We start from the raw sequence: 16,685 nt of genomic DNA, 5'->3' as shown, positions 1-16,685 counted from the left end.
AAGGAAATGTGAAATGACTCAAAACCAATTGCTTTGCTTCAATTCTAGAATTTTGGGGCCCTCTTAACTTCTTTTATTTTACATTTTCAGAAATTTAATTATCTAAAAAATTAATTTAAATAAATAAAAAAAATTTAACAAAGGTATTGTAATTATTTAAATATTTATCGGTTTAAAAAATATAATAAATTTAATTATTAAAATGAGAAAAAGTCTTAATTTTTATCATAGTTATTTAAAAATAATTGCACATTAATCAAAAGTTAAACGTCATCAATTACGTTAATTAAATTATTCTTCTTAAAAAAGTATCATCTTAGTTGTTCGATAACTATTACAAATTTAATAATTTAATTTAAATGTAGTATTAAAAAGGAAAAAATAAAAATTGAATTTTAGGTTTATATTAAGTTTCAACAACAATCATTTCAAAAAAAAATTTAATCAATTAACATTTTATTTCGCATATTAATTTATACATATATATGTTATATATCGAATTTTATCAATCTATTTATAAATATAAATGAAATAATTTATGATCTAAAAAAAATTGGATAACCAATATTTTTGAAGTACATGCAAATATTTAGACTCAAATTAATACGTTTCGTTGAATTAAATGTAAAAACATATATCGTATATATATATATATGTGTGTGTGTGTGTGTGTGTGTGTGTGTAAAGGGTGTATATATACTTCAAAAGTTAGTAAGTCTTTTTTTTTTTTTATTTTTTTGAAGTGAAAAAACTTAGTAGATGAGATAAATAGTGGAGTAGCCTCGTTTGGCCACCTTATTAAGCAAACCCTTGTAGTTTTGTTAATTAAAACTTTATTATAATTAGACAAAATGTTTATTATAAGAGGATAATTAAATGTATAAACGTGCAAGTTACCGTCACCGCCCACCAATGGATCCAATTTACAGACAGCTGGGTCTCGATTATATGTATATGTATGTATATGTATGTATGTATGTATAACGTATATATACGTATATGCATGTGGGTATTTGGTATTTTTTATTTATAAAAAAACCCTTTTTATTTTCTATTTGTTGAAGAGCACATAAATCCTCTCATTTTTTTTTTATTATTTATATTGTGTTTTATTATTTTCCATATACAGTATTATATACATTTAACATTTTTTTTTTGGAATATTATGAATTTTTATCAATTAAATAATTAGAATAATATTCTTTTCCTATTTAGGAAAAAAAATTATGAGAACATGTTTAGTTTAATTTTTTTTTTAAAAAATGAAAAATGAAAATGGAAAACATTTTACCAAACATATAATTAAGCGTGTGTGTGTGTGTATATATATATATATATATAGAGAGAGAGAGAGAGTCTATATATAGATTAAATATTTTATAACCCAGATTCCCTTTGGTTTAACCTAGTTAAGAAGGATTAATGAAACCATGTAAAAGTCTACCAAGTTGTTGTAAAATTACCTTATAAACGTATCCCATGTGCCGTGCAATCTACAGTAACTCGACATTAAATCAAATTATTTATCAAAGTAAATCGTAATTTAATCAATAATTAATTAAAATAATTTTACTCTTAATTTTAATTAAAATATTTAAATTTTTATGAATTATAATTATAGTTACAGTAAGATATAAACCAAGCGAGGAATCATTAGCTTTTCCTTCATAACTACATACCTCCATTTCCGATCACTTCTACTTCTCCCATCATCTCCGTTACTCTTTTCTCTCAACAATGGAGGCGCGTGAGATGAAGATACTCACTGCTCCGTCGCACGTCAGTTCACTTCCGAACTCTCTCCCTCTCTGCTCCACTCCACCACCATCTTCTCAACTCATCATAAACAAGCAGCCGTGCAGCCACGAATTCAGTCTCGATCATTCCAACACCTCCGCAGCTTTCTTCAACAGATTCTTGTCTCCTCTCCAGATATTCTCCCCCAACACGACGTCGTCTCTGAGCGCGGACTCGGCTTTAATCGACGGGAACAAGGAGCAACCCGCGAACATTATCGACGAGAGGCGGATCAGACGAATGGCGTCGAATCGGGAATCTGCTCGGAGATCGAGGATGAGGAAGAAGAGGCAGATTGAGGAGTTGCAGAGTCAGGTTGATCAGCTGTTGACGATGAATCACCAGCTGTCGGAGAAGGTGATTCGATTGCTGGAGAGTAATCATCAGGTGATGCAAGAGAACGGACAGCTGAAGGAGAAGGTTTCTTCGCTTCAACTGGTTCTGTCTGACATTTTAACACCTCTGAGAAGTAATGTCGAGCAGGAGATGAGCCGCGGGGTGAATCATATCAGAGGAGTTGAAGCTTCGAACCAGTCGGCTATTATGGATTTGGTGAGTAGAAAAGGTGCCTAGCTAGCTAGATTCAAAAGAGATCATATACACATATATACATATATATATATATATATTTTTATAGTAATCTAAAAAGAATTATATAGGTTAATTGCTGTTCTTAATAATTATTATCAAGGCTTTGTTAATCTTATGTGATTAAAACTAATATTACATATAATCTCCACGGATCATTAATATTAGAATTTGCAAAGGACACCTTTCACCAATACACGCATATAAATGTGTATATATGTATAAATTCAATTTTCCCGAGAAAATTCGACCTGATGAATTAAACTAACTTGATTCATCTCCATCTTCCTCCCTCAAATTAGGCTCAGGTAGGTCACATTTAATACAAAAATTGTTAAATTGATTAATTGTGTATTATAATTTTTAAATATTTTAAAATTATTGTTGGTCTTGAACATTTTAAATTCATTTTAAACGTTTTGATTAATCTGAAATAGACATTAATAGGAACGAGAAAATCATTTTTAATTTAAATCACTAATCTGAAATGACCCACTAAGAAAATATTTATAAGCAGCAAATTGATCTTAAAACAAAAAAAAAAAAAAAAAAAAACCCTCTGAATTACTGTAATAGATTAAAGAATTACCATGAGCAATGAGACACATGATAGTAATTCACTACTTGTAAACAGCAAATCAGTAATATCACACACACACACACTCTAAATTACTATAAAAGATCAAAGAATTAGTAAGGAGCAATAACACAGAATCGTACAATATAAGCAACTTGTATGAATCTGTATGTGTTTTTATACTTACCCCACTTGAAATCTTTTGCTATTTATTCCAGCTTTCAGTTTTGGAACTTCTATTTCAATACATAAGTGGGGTAAGTGAAAATGCATGTAGTTCATCCATTTTGTAAGTTAAAAGATTTGGAATATTAAAGCAATCTTCATCTGAATTCAGTAAATTATACAGATTCAGGTGATTGCTCAGACAAATAGCAAGAAAGCTATTCATGTGTCTGACACGGGTGACTAATGATCCTTGTTAGCACACAGTATCTTCACATCCATAGAGGCTTACCACAGGATGAGAAATTAGGGTTTAGGTTGATATATCCTACTTTATAAATATATTTACATGACAGCAATAGACGGGAGAGCATGTGAATGAGTTTCAGCCATTCTTCTTCGTTACATGCTTCCTGTTCGCGATATTACTCGGGGTGTCCGCTGCAGAAGTTGAACCATTGGTGCTTTGGTCCTCAAAGCTCTGGGCAGGATCTGCAAATGATCGAGTGGCAGGCCACCTAGAGACATTTGGAAGCACGGGTTAACTAATGAATCAGCATAAAGAAATTACGATTAATATGCACATGTTCGAAATTTATACTACCTGCTAGACATTATGGTTTCATTGTCTATTATTGTTTTATCCTCAAATATGTTCCCTGAAAAAAAAAAAAAAAGAAAAAAGAACAAGTTCAATGAATATGTCAATTGGAAGAACGTATGGGATAGTCATCGCAAGAATGAAACGAGAGTAACTATTACCTCCGTAAATATTCTTCTTAGAAAAGTACTTTGCCATCAAACGACGAGTGTAATCACTTTCATATTTTTGGTACTTCTCAACATAGTCCTCACTATCAAGAGCACTAATCAAAATGACAAGCAATCATGTTACTTCGGCCTTCTAGCATGCATGCGCAGTTCCAAGAGGAAAAATATTTAACTGTACTCGACAAGTTAATTAAGGGGATACCAACAGTTTTAATGGATAACATATAATCTGAATAAGCAGCTTTTTGCAGAAATAAACAAGCTTCATCATATCTTCAACAATTTGGAAATACAACTAAGCATGTTTTGAGTTAAAAACATAAATAACGGGAGAAGGCACACAAAGCCTCACAGGAAGAATGCCATGAGGTGCACTGAAGAGAAAGAAGACGGAGAAAAGATTGATGCCTAGTGACTGGAGATTTGAAGAAAAAATAAAGACACATCACCAAAAAACCATCATGATCCCACGTAAGGATTGCTCAATCCTCTCCAACTTCATAAGACAGATTTCAAAATTCATATTTCTTTCAACAAAATACAGGACACTGGACATGCATTTTTTTCCTTTTTCATTCTTTAGATGGTCCTGCCCCAAAAATATATCTATCTTATTCTAAAGGGCGCCATAGCAATCACCCATTATCGAGTCTGCTCAGAGTCTAATTATAAAGTAGAGAAGTGCCATGAGTCTAAATTTAGCCATTATCCAGCTGAAGTCTTAGAAAAATTCTCTTCTGCCTAGAAGGTCTATGAGACAGCAATTAGTAACGTGATGCTTCTTAAAACTTGAATGCTTACTTCTGTTCCATCTCTTATTTGCTACTCTGGGTTAATAACTAACTCAAAGTAAATGCAATCTTAAGCACAGAAATCCAAATTCCTCCTTATATGAATCATGTTTAAATGTATATATGTTGCACTTCAAGTCAATAGATTAAGGAAAAGCAGGAGGAAAGCAGATCAACACATTTCCCTCATCAGTCTTAGTATATCACTTTATGGATCTTTCCCTTCCTCTGTTATGTAGCAGGCTGGGAGGGATGTCAGTTGAACAGAATCCAAAGACACACAAGTCTTGAACTAGCCTAAGATACAAAAGATACCCACTCGAAGAATCAAGAAGCCCTAATTCCATTTTTTATGACCCAACTATTGTGACATAATCAAATTCCCAACTTTCAATTTTTGAACAATGAAACCTTGACTTAGCCTAAAAGGATTCGAACATGGCGAAATTCAAAGAAAATAACTGCAACGAAGATAAAAGGGAGGAAAAGAACTTACTCGAAATGGCTAGCTAAGTCAGGCTTTTCCTCGAACACATTATGTACTCCATTATTGCTAGGAATTTCAACCTTATAAATGCAAAGATTAAACTCATGTACATGTACACATATATGCATATAAACATGTTTGTATGTACATGTAAACAAATATAGCAGAGAGAGAAAGAAAGCGGAAACCTTAGGGGGCAATGGGGAGGTAGGTTGAGATGGGGAAGTTCCAGAATTTGAGGCAGACGGAGGTGATCGTGGTGCAGAGGGGGCGTTCGCTGCCATATGTATTAGAGCTTGCGATGTTGCAGAGAGGAAAGCTGTTTCCGATTCTTTCTTCCTGCTGTCTCGACTACAGTGATAAACGTACGACTGTAGCAACCGTCTCCCCAAAAAAAAAAAAGAAAAACTGTTGGAAAATTAAATTTGAATTAATTAATTAAATAAAGGAGGAAAAAACAAAGCGACTACAATAAAGAGTAGAAGACTAGACTGCAACTTTGCTGCTTATATATATATATATAATTTAGAGAGGGTGTGAGAAGAAAAAAGTATCCGGACGTGAAATGAAAAAATTGAGCGTCAGGGTTTTATGGTAGAAGAGTTAAAAAGGTTTGAACTTTAGGTTTCTGCAAGTTGTATATATTTAAATTAAAAATTCATGTATTTATGCATTAAATAAATAAAAATTATATATATATATATTATATTTTTATAATAACTTAGTGCATTTGAAATCTTATTGGAAAAGCAAATCACTTCGCTAACTTTATTGATCTAGATTTTACACAACGTTTAACAAGAAGATTTTAATTTCTAATATAAGAAAAATAAAAAATTTAAGAATTTACATAAAATATGAACAGAAGATGTTCCCCCTCCCCAATCCCATCTTCCATACCCTTCACCAGAAATCTCCACAAGAGCAAACCCCATCTCTGAAATGATGAAAACGCTTGTTGTCTCTTATAACTATCTCCCTCTCCACCACCTTTGATATCAACTTCATTGCATTATGACAGTCAAGGCAAATCCGCAGATTCTTGCAGATCCTCAATGTTTTACCTTTCGAACTTTTTAATAAACCAAAAGAAATTGCAAGTTTCTCACTATGCCCTCTCAATATTTCCACCTTCTCCTTCTCTCCTAATTCATGGAGCACAGAGCATGCGTTGGGTTTATATCCAATCTTACATATCTTTTCCTCCAAACTTCTCCATGTCTCTCGGATCTTGTCTGACTCCGGCAATGAATTATCACTGGCCATGAAGCTATAAATTTTCCCAGAAAGTTCAATCCAACTGCAGCCAGCATCCTTTTGCAGGCCAATCTGCTTCATCTTTTGCCGCACTCTTCTTACTTCATCCCATTTCCCTGATCCAGCAAATAAATTTGAGAGTAACACGTAATTTTCAGCTTTGTTTGGCTCCATTTCTATTAACTTTCTAGCAACTTTCTCCCCCATATCTAGTGCGCCATGAATTCTGCAGGAGCTGAGAAGTGAGCTCCAGATTCCAGCATCTGGTTCCTCAGACATCTGGTTTATAAGGCTTAAGGCATTGTCCAATTGTCCAGCACGACCCAACATGTCGATGACACATGCACAGTGCTCTAATTTTGGCTTCAATCCATGGGAATCCTGCATCTTATTGAAATATTTTAGCCCTTCTTCAACCAGCCCCGCATGGTTACATGCAATCAAAATACCAATAAATGTAAAGTAATCAGGCTTCTGGCCAAATGTCTGCATCTTCTCAAAGAGCTGTATGGCTACTCCCCCATGTCCATGAATCCCATATCCCAAAATTATAGCATTCCATGATGCTACATCTTTATTCTCTAATGTGTCAAAAACCTTCTGTGATTGTTCTATGCAGCCACATTTTGCGTACATATCTATGATTGAGCAACCAACAAATGTATCTTCAGTCAAGAGGGCTTTCATAGCATAACAATGTGTCTCTTTCCCCAGTCGTAAAGCTGATAGCTGTGAACAGGCCCCAAGTATGCTTATTATTGCAATCTCATAAGGTTGAATTTTATTGTAAAGCATTTGCCGAAATAGTTCCAAGGCTTTCTCCGGGAGTCCATTCTGTGAGTAACCAGTTATCATGGTGTTCCAAGACACCAAACTTCTGTCTTGCATGCCATTAAATAATGCTTGTGCAGATAATAATCTTCCACAATGTATATAAAGTGATAGCAATGAGATGTCAATAAATGAATCTGATTCAAATCCATTTCGAAGCACAAAACCATGTATCTCTTTGCCATAGGGTAGTGATTTCAGATTGGTGCAAGCTAAAAGTAGACTACCAATGCTATACCAATCTGGTTCAAATCCTGAAATTTTCATTTGACGATATAAATCTAACGCCATCCTAGGATCACCATTCTGAGCATATCCACCTATCAACGCATTCCAAGAGCTCACTGTCTTTCTCCTTATGCTACTAAATAAATCTTGCGCATAACTCAGTGACCCACATTTTGCATAGGCAGCAACCAAAGCATTGGCTACCAATTCATCATATTGAAACCCATGCCTGAATGAATAACCATGAAGTTCCTTCAACTTCAACAACTGAAGTTCCTCCACACAAACTGGCAAAACATTTAAAATGGTGATTTCATTTGCCTTCACTTCCTTTTCCATCTGCATTTTCCGCAGAACATCAAAAGTCCCATGAACATCTCCACATGTGGAGAAACCACCAATCATTGTATTCCAAGAAACCACATTCTTGCTGCCATTTTTATCAAACAAAAGTTGAGCTTCTAATAAGTAGCCGCATTTGGAATACATGTCAACTAGTGCATTATTCACTGTTGCTTCCTGATCTAACCCCAGTTTCACTGCCAAGCCATGAATGAAGATTCCCGTTTCTACCTCTCCTTCACCAGCACAAACAGGCAATACAGTAACCAGCGTTGCCGTGTCCGGTATTAAACATTTCTCACCCGCCACCATCTCCGAAAACAAACAGAAACCGTCTTGAGAATATCCATTGTCAGAGAACACAGAAATCATTGAATTCCATGAAACCAAGTTTCTCTCAGGCATAACCTCGAACACTTTCGCCGCATCAACAACATACCCACATTTACCATACATAGAAATCAAAGCGTTACCCACAAACACATCATCAATTAAACCCATCTTCACCACCATCCCATGAACCACCTGTCCTAACCGCACATCCAAAATCCCCCCACATGCCTTAATAACACAAGGCAAAGTAAAATTATCAGGTATAAACTCGGCATTCGAAAGCAATTCCAGAAACATCTTCAATGCATCATGATAAAGCTCATTTCGCGTGTACCCACTAACAATCGCATTCCACTGAAACAGATTCTTCCTCTGTAAACTATCAAAAACAGAGCGAGAATCCAAAGGAGAACCGCACATAGAATACATGGTGATAACGCGGGTATTAAGAACAAAGTCATTTCTAAACTGGGTCGAAGTCGACACCAATTTGTGAACTTGCCTTCCGACTTCGATGTCCGTTTGTTGGCCACAACCCCGTAACAACACGCCCAAAGCTTCTTTGACATGCAATGAATCCGAAGGTTCGCCACTGATGCTGTCTCGAAGAAGAGTCAAAGCTTGAGCTAGATTTCCCACTTGGCAAAGGCTCGTTATCTGATGGAAGAAAGGGAACTCATTCACTGAGTGCCTATGATGGGTTTGGAGGGATAGAGAAAGAGATGCATTTGGAATGAAGATTGAAGGAATAGAGCGTCTGCGTTCTGGCCATTGAGCACTGTTTATCCATATGGCGGGAGGTTGGAGATGATGGTGATGGTGGAGGTGGAGTGAAATGGGAGGCGTAAGTAGAGCCATGGGAGGTTGCTGGACAGCTGAAGTGTAACGGCCCGGAAGGGAAATGTATATATTAGAAAAATTTTAAGGAAGAGAAATAAAATTTTTGATTAATATTTCTTACACAATAATCCAAACGTACTAAACGTATGAAAGAATAAATTAAATAAATTAAATATTAGAGATGAATGTTATAAATAAAATTATGAAATTTTTAGACATCTACTTGCCGTCTTCCTGTTGAACGGGTTCGGGAACCAAGTCTTTCTGATATAAAATAGTTAAGTAAGGAATGAGCTACACTAACTCAGTAAAGATATCACACTATCTTACTATCACAGAAGTAGAGGTTGGTAGAAAATAAAAACGATCAATGGAGCATAATTTATAACAAACTCATTTATCAATAATAAAAATCTTTACTGTCCACTTATCTCGGTGAGATTCATGAAGACAACTTATGAAAAATAATAATATTATAAACATCATAAGATCATGCACACTCTGTAACATAACACATATTATACTTTTGTATTTCAATCATCAAGCAACAAATTTTCTCTTTTATCAGCCTACTAGTATCTATGGGGATCCATAGGGGGTCCCCGCTACATGTGAACTATTCACATTAATGACTTAATTCCAGAGCCGTCCCCATACCCCGTCTGGTATGGGCGCCAAAACTATAAACCTCAATACTCCGTCCAGTACGAGGGTGAAACGGGCCGTCCCCATACCCCGTCCGGTATGGGCGCCAAAACACATAAAGTCTCCATACTCCGTCCGATATGAGAGATCACGTTCCCGGTAGGGTTCCCTACAGACCCGGTCCGTCCACCATCTCCCAGGATATCTAGTTAGGCTGTTGACATTATCCATTTATCAATTCACATACATTTTTTTTATTTTTCTTAGTCTCAATTATCCAATCAAACATAAACACGTAAACCAGTAATGGACACCAAATAAGGCAACACAACATCGGATTCACAATAATTCAAAGCATAATAAATGAAACCGTGATTCATGCATACGAAACCATAGAATAAACACATCAGACACCATACTACATTTAAAACTGTAAAATAAATCAAACAATATCTGACCGAAAAATATATCAGATTCGGGCTCCATTAGCAACCTTAATTAATTATACATATCTATTAATTCATAATATACAATTTTATTATTTATTAGGCTTTAATGCCGTAATAGGAAATAAGGTGAGAGATCCTTACTTGTCTCGGAGTTTGAAATTGGGTTCTCACTGCGCCTACGGGCAGTCCCTAGATTTCCTGAATTTTTTTTTTCTGAAAATTGAAACACACTTCCGGTACCTGTGCATGTCCCCAAAAAACTCCAAATCAGACCCAGGGCCTATTCGGCCAATTTTGGAATTCCGGCACGGCGGCTCCGCCGTGCTCCGGTGACGGCACTGCCGCCCACGGCGGCGATCCGCCTCGGGTTGGCCGTTTCCGGCCGAATTCGGCCAAAGTTGCATTAGTTCCTATGATAAAACACTCATAGGGCCCTCGGTGGACCAAAAAATTCCAAAAAATCGAGATTTATCGGCGGCGAAGCTCTCGGGTGCGGCGGCTCCTCCGGCACGAGTTGCAATTTGGTGTTTTGCTCCGGTCAACCTGTAGAGAAAAGAACGGTGGTCACAGTGGTGTAAAAATTACATTGAATGGGAACCGGGAAGGGCCTCATCGGAGGCAAAAACTGAGGAAATCTGCGGCGGTGCCGCTGAACTTCGGCGGTATTTTTCGGCCAATTGGCCGGTGGTTTGGCTCTAATTTGGCCACATGGAGGTTCATCATCAAAAAACAAGCCAAGGGGAGAAATTTTACCTCGTTTAGCGGCCGAAAAATCCTCCGGTGCGGCAGCGGGTGGCGGCGGCCGGTTCCTCTGGTGGCTGGGTCGTCTTCTCCGGCGAGGGTTCTGGCGACTAGGGTTTGGGGTTGGGTGTGGATGCAATTATTTATAATCTTCCCATTTTAATATGAACTGTCCATCACAATTTAATCTGGACCGTCCAATCGCGATTAAATTAGAAATAAATCTGGGCCGTTTGTGCACGCGGAAACGGATCTGGGCTGTCCGATCGCGCGGATCACCCACGTGTCTCCATCCCGCGTGGCTTCCCGCGTCAACGTCCTTGCCACGCGGTGTGTCTTGGATGGCCGGGGCTGCTGATCGGGCTGCTGACGTGGCTGCTGACGTGACACTATTTTTCTAAATTGCGTTTTGACATCCGATTTTCGATTTTCTTTTCAAAAACACCCTAAGAACCTAAATTTTCACCCATTTTTCCCTAAATCAATTTCAATTAAATTCCAATATTAATTTTACCCAATTTTATTATTATTATTATTATTTTTATTAAATTAAATTAAAACCTTATAAATTAATTATTAAAATAAAATAAAATAAAACAAAATTCTAATAAAAATTAAAATAAAATAATAAAAAAAGTTTTGGGTGTTACAATTCTCTTCCCCTTAAAGAAATTTGGTCCCCCAAATTTGTCTCTTACTCTTGGTCGAACAAATGGGGATACTGGGCTCTAAAGTCTGATTCTATCTCCCATGTAGCCTCCCTTGGCGAGTGGTTCTGCCACACTACTTTTACAAATGATATTTCCCGATTGCGGAGTATTATGGTCTTTCGGTCCGTGATACCGACTGGTACTTCCTCATAAGATAAGTTCTCTCGAAGTGGAAGCGGTTCATGAGCCAAGACATGAGAGAGGTCTGGGTTGTACTTACGTAGCATGGATACATGGAACACATTGTGGACCTTTGAGAGTTCTGGAGACAGTGCCAGTCTGTAGGCGACAACACCATTCCTGTCTAATACTTTAAATAGTCCAATAAATTGGGGGTTCAGTTTTCCCCTCCTGCCAAACCTACTAATTCCCTTGAAAGGAGTGACCTTAAGGAACACCCGGTCGCCTTGTTTAAATGCTAAATCTCTCCTCCGGGTGTCCGCATAACTCTTCTGCCTGCTTTGAGCCGTCTGAATATTCTTTCTAATTTTAACTATTTTAGACATGGTCTCCTCCACCAACTCCGGACTGAACAATTTTTTGTCGCCCACTTCTTCTCAACAAATCGGCAATCTGCATGGGCGCCCATATAACGCCTCATACGGAGCCATACCAATGCTCGCTTAGTAGCTGTTGTTATAGGAAAATTCTATCAGGGGTAGATGGTCGTCCCAATGGCCCCCAGAGTCAAAGACACAAGCTCGGAGCATATCTTCAAGTGTACGGATTGTCCTTTCTGATTGTCCATCAGTTTGAGGATGGAAGGCAGTACTGAAAGACAGCTTTGTTCCCATGGCCTGCTGAAAGCTACTCCAAAATCGAGAAGTGAACCTGGGGTCCCTGTCGAATACCACTGTCACTGAAACTCCATGCAATCTGACTATTTCCCGGATATACATTCTTGCCAACTTGTCAAAGGGATCGGTTATCCTGATGGCTAGGAAGTGAGAAAACTTGGTAAGCCGGTCAATAATTACCCAGATAGTGTCATGTCCTGAACGTGCCTTGGGTAATCCCGTTATGAAGTCCATGGCGATATGTTCCTACTTTCACTCCGGGATCGGTAAAGGCTGAAGTAACTCGCCTGGGCGTTGATGCTCTGCCTTGACCTGCTGACATACCAAGCATTTAGATATAAAGTCAGTTATGTCCCTCTTCATCCCATTCCACCAAAATCGGGGTTGTATGCTTTGGTACATTTTGGTACTTATGGGATGCATGGTAAACTTTAAGTTGTGGGATTCTGTCATGATGTCTCTCTTTAATTCATTGTCGTCTGGAACACACACCCTATCCTGGAACTAGAGTAACCCATCGGCTGAGATTCGGAATTCTGAACTCACTCCCTGTTCTGCATCATTCTTGCGGGATACTAGGGCGGGGTCGACTGACTGGGCTTCCCTTATTCTCTATATTAACTCGGGCTGGACGGTTAAATAGCCCAAACATGCGACTCTCTTTCGGTCCTAAAGCCGAACTTGTTGTGTGGCCCCAATTTGCCTGCGTTCTGAAACCATTAAATGGGCTAAGATACCTGCACTTTTCCTGCTGAGGGCATCTGCCACCACGTTGCCCTTACCCGGATGATACAAGATATCACAATCATAGTCTTTAAGGAGTTCCATCCATATTCTCTGACGCATGTTGAGATCCTTTTGGGTGAATATGTGTTTCAAACTCTTATGATCGGTATATATCTGAAAGGTCTCTCCGTATAAATAATGACGCCAGGTTTTCAAGGCGTGTATGATTGCGGTCAGTTCCAAGTCATGGGTGGAGTAATTCTTCTCATGATTCTTTAACTGTGTGGACCCATAGGCTATGACCTTCCCATGCTGTATCAGAACACAACCCAGGCCTAGATAGGAGGCATCACTATAAACTGTATATCCCCCCGATCCACTCGGTAAAGTCAGTACTGGTGCAGTGGTCAGCCGCTCCTTTAATTTTGAAAAACTCCTCTCACAGTCTTCATTCCACTCAAACTTGGCATTCTTCTTTGTGAGCCAGTTTAGGGGAGCCGCTAGACTAGAGAATCATTCGACGAACCTGCGGTAATAACCTGCCATTCCCAGGAAGCTACGGATCTCCTTAATTGATGTCAACTTTTCCCATCCAAGTACTGCTTCAACCTTTTCAGGATTCACTGATACTCCTTCCTTCGATATGATGTATCCTAGGAAGGCAGTCTGCTCAAGCCAGAATCCACACTTACTCAACTTTGCATATAGCTTCTTTTTTCTGATGACCTGCAAAACTTGGGCTAGATGGTGAACATGCTCTTCTCTGCTTTTTGAGTATACCGAGATGTCATCGATGAATACAATAACAAATTGATTCAAGAATTCTCTAAAGACCCTATTCATCAGATCCATAAAGATGGCCGGGGCGTTGGTTAGCCCAAATGGCATGACCAGGAACTCATAGTATCCATACCTGGTTCGAAAGGTCGTTTTGGGGATGTCTTCTGTTCTTATTTTCACCTGATGGTAACTTGATCGCAGGTCTATTTTGGAGAAGACCTGCGCACCCTGCAGCTGATCAAAGAGGTCGTCAATTCTGAGAAGGGGATATTTATTCTTGATTGTGACCTTGTTTAATCCTCTGTAATCAATACACAGTCTCAACGTTCCATATCCCTTTCTAGCAAATGTGACTCCGGCACCCCAAGGAGATACACTGTGTCTAATAAAACCACTGTCTTGCAATTTAGTGATCTGTTTTCTCAGCTCTTCCATCTCAACGTGGCTCATGCGATAAGGAGCAACCGAAATGGGCTAAGTGCCTGGTAGTAGGTCTATAGTGAACTCAACTTTATTGTACACTGGTAGTTCGGGCAGTTCGTCCGGAAACACATCTGGAAAGTCTCAGACTACCAGAATCTCTTGGATACAAATTTCCTTCTTGGGCTTGCCTAGTTAGAGAAAATAGCAAGGTTAAAGTATTTGAAAATTAAGGAAACTTGCCATCAAGAAATAAGTATCAATGATTTTATTAATTTGTAAATGGCTCCTCATTAGGAGGATTAAATACAACCTTATTGTTAAAGCAATCTATGGTGGCGTGATACGCCGCTAGCTAATCCATCCCTAAAATTACATCAAAATTCTCCGTGTCTAACCCTATTAGGTCTACACTCAGTTTTCTATTTATTATCTCCACGGCACAAACCCTGTAGACAACTTCCCTTAATAGTGTTTCACTCATAGTAGTAGACACAAATAATATTGAATCAAGTTTATCAGGTGATACATTAAGTTTGGATGCAAAAACATGTGAAACAAATGAATGCAATGCACCAGTGTCAAATAAAACATGAGCAATATGGTCACAGATAGTGTACATACCATCTACCACGTCCGGGCCGGCATCGACATCCTGCTGTGTGAGGTTGTAAACCCTGCCCTGAAAAGGAGGTCTTCCTTAGTTCTGGTTCCTCAGGCACTCTCTCGCATAGTGCTGGGCACTACCACATATGCGACAGGTGTTGTTGAGACGAAAGCATGGTCGGTCCCCGTGATCTTTGCCGTAGTGCTGACAGATCTTGCCACGTGCTGCCCTTGGAGCCTGAGGGGGAACCTGGATCACCGGTCTGGGCCTCTTATTTTATTGGACATGCGCAATAGGTGCTGGTCTGCGGGGTGGAGCTGAGGGTCTGTGACTCCCTGCTGACTAAGAAAGGGTGTTGAAACTCCTCTCCACAATCTGCGCCTTTACTAGAACGGTTAATATGTCTTGAGCTTTAGTACCAATAAGTGCTGCTTGATCTCTGGGCAGAGGCCCCACTGGAACCTCCTAGCCTTCCTGCCCTCATCTATCAATGTCTTAGGGGAGTATCGGCCCAGCTCTAGGAACTTATGAGCATATTCCGATACTGTCATGTTTTCCTGGACCAGCTAGACAAACTCCATCTCTTTTAGATGTCGGATGTGCTCGGAGAGGTACTCCGCATGAAAGGCTGCTAAGAACTGCTTCCAAGTGACTGGTGTAGGCAGGGTAGTCTGCTTGAGCTCCCACCAACGACCTGCTTCCCCCACCAGCATGAAGGAAGCAAGGGTAGCCCTCTGCTCGGGAACCACTCATAATGTCTTGAAAGCCTTTTCTGTCTCCGCCAACCAGTACTGGGCATCTTCGAAAGAGGACTCCCTTGTAAAGGTGGAAGGGTTCAGTCTCCTGTACCTCTCTACGTAGCTCGGGTCAATCAGGAAAGGAGCTGGGTCCCATGGAAGAGGGACTGGACCGGGCTGAGGATAGACTGGGGGGCCTTGTGGTGGCACCTGTTGATATGATGGGGGCACTGGATTGTATTGTAGCTGTGCCGGGCAGTATTGTGGCTGGGGCACCGGATTATACTGTGGCGGTGGTGCCGGGTGGTACTGTGGATGAGCAGGCTCGTGGCGGGGTGGCTCGGGATCCGCTTGCTGTAGCGGTGGCTCAACTTGTGGTAGTGGGGGAGGGTTGGGTAACTCCCTTCTCTCCTCTCAGCCTTGCTGGGCAGCAATGATCCTTTCTATCATCTCAAATATTCTATCCACATTTTTTCGAAGTGAATCATCTTGGGCTGCTCGGTTTAGTGGGGGTCTTCCTCTCCTCATCTCTCTGCACCTGCATTTCACAAGGAAGGGTTGAGTAACGATTAATCGGTTGGTATTTCTCTAAATATTATTGTGTAAGGGGGTCTTCCTCTCTTCATCTCTCTGCACCTGCATTTCACAAGGAAGGGTTGAGTAACGATTAATCGGTCGGTATTTCTCTAAATATTATTGTGTAAGGGACGAGTCCGAGGAACACGGCTCTGATACCAACTGTAACAGCTTCGGAATTTTAAAGGAAAATGTATATATAAGAAAAATTCTAAGTGCGAAAGCGAAATAAAATTTTTGATTAATATCCCTTACACAATAATCCAAACGTACTAAATGTATGAAAGAATAAACTAAATAAAGTAAATACTAGAGATGAATATTATAAATAAAATTATGAAATCTTTAGACATCTACTCGCCGTCTTCTTGCAGGACGGGTTCGGAAACCAAGTCTTCCTGATCTGAAATGGTTAAGTAAGGAATGAGCTACACTAGCCCAGTAAAGACATCACACTATCTCACTATCACAGAAGTAAAGGTTGGTAGGA

At 39.1% G+C, this 16,685-nt stretch overlaps 3 protein-coding genes across 3 annotated transcripts; 1 reads left to right on the top strand and 2 right to left on the bottom strand.

The window, feature by feature from the left end:
- The first annotated feature begins 1,626 nt into the window (after positions 1-1,626).
- LOC110823313 (basic leucine zipper 43-like) lies at positions 1,627-2,674 on the top strand. The gene has a single exon (XM_022053674.2). It carries the CDS (start codon positions 1,738-1,740, stop codon positions 2,368-2,370), a length of 633 nt encoding a protein of 210 aa, XP_021909366.2. The 5' UTR covers positions 1,627-1,737; the 3' UTR covers positions 2,371-2,674.
- A 573-nt stretch (positions 2,675-3,247) lies between these two features.
- On the bottom strand, positions 3,248-5,764 carry LOC148239719 (uncharacterized). The gene is made up of 6 exons (XM_088211500.1): positions 5,647-5,764; positions 5,365-5,560; positions 5,186-5,256; positions 3,890-3,993; positions 3,732-3,786; positions 3,248-3,645 (listed from the first exon to the last, which is right to left on the bottom strand). Exons 2-6 carry the CDS (start codon positions 5,458-5,460, stop codon positions 3,513-3,515), a joined length of 459 nt encoding a protein of 152 aa, XP_088067626.1. The 5' UTR covers positions 5,461-5,560; positions 5,647-5,764; the 3' UTR covers positions 3,248-3,512.
- A 150-nt stretch (positions 5,765-5,914) lies between these two features.
- Positions 5,915-9,067, bottom strand: LOC110823273 (Pentatricopeptide repeat (PPR) superfamily protein). Its single transcript, XM_022053637.2, has one exon. It carries the CDS (start codon positions 9,023-9,025, stop codon positions 6,080-6,082), a length of 2,946 nt encoding a protein of 981 aa, XP_021909329.2. The 5' UTR covers positions 9,026-9,067; the 3' UTR covers positions 5,915-6,079.
- Positions 9,068-16,685: the final 7,618 nt, after the last annotated feature.

The sequence above is a fragment of the Carica papaya genome, chromosome 9 (genome assembly GCF_054855325.1).
Source record: "Carica papaya isolate Zhongbai chromosome 9, ASM5485532v1, whole genome shotgun sequence".
Classification (NCBI taxonomy): Eukaryota; Viridiplantae; Streptophyta; class Magnoliopsida; order Brassicales; family Caricaceae; genus Carica; species Carica papaya.
This window is presented reverse-complemented; position numbering and strand designations above follow the sequence as displayed.

What these genes read in the sequence shown, in the direction of transcription:
- LOC110823273 (XM_022053637.2), bottom strand. Translation starts at nt 9,025, where the DNA reads ATGGCTCTACTTACGCCTCCCATTTCACTCCACCTCCACCATCACCAT.
- LOC148239719 (XM_088211500.1), bottom strand. Translation starts at nt 5,460, where the DNA reads ATGGCAGCGAACGCCCCCTCTGCACCACGATCACCTCCGTCTGCCTCA. An exon ending in CCTCCCCATTGCCCCCTAAG is followed by an intron (nt 5,257 to 5,364) that starts GTTTCCGCTTTC and finishes TGCATTTATAAG; the next exon opens with GTTGAAATTCCTAGCAATAA. An exon ending in GAAACCATAATGTCTAGCAG is followed by an intron (nt 3,646 to 3,731) that starts GTAGTATAAATT and finishes AAATGTCTCTAG; the next exon opens with GTGGCCTGCCACTCGATCAT.
- LOC110823313 (XM_022053674.2), top strand. Translation starts at nt 1,738, where the DNA reads ATGGAGGCGCGTGAGATGAAGATACTCACTGCTCCGTCGCACGTCAGT.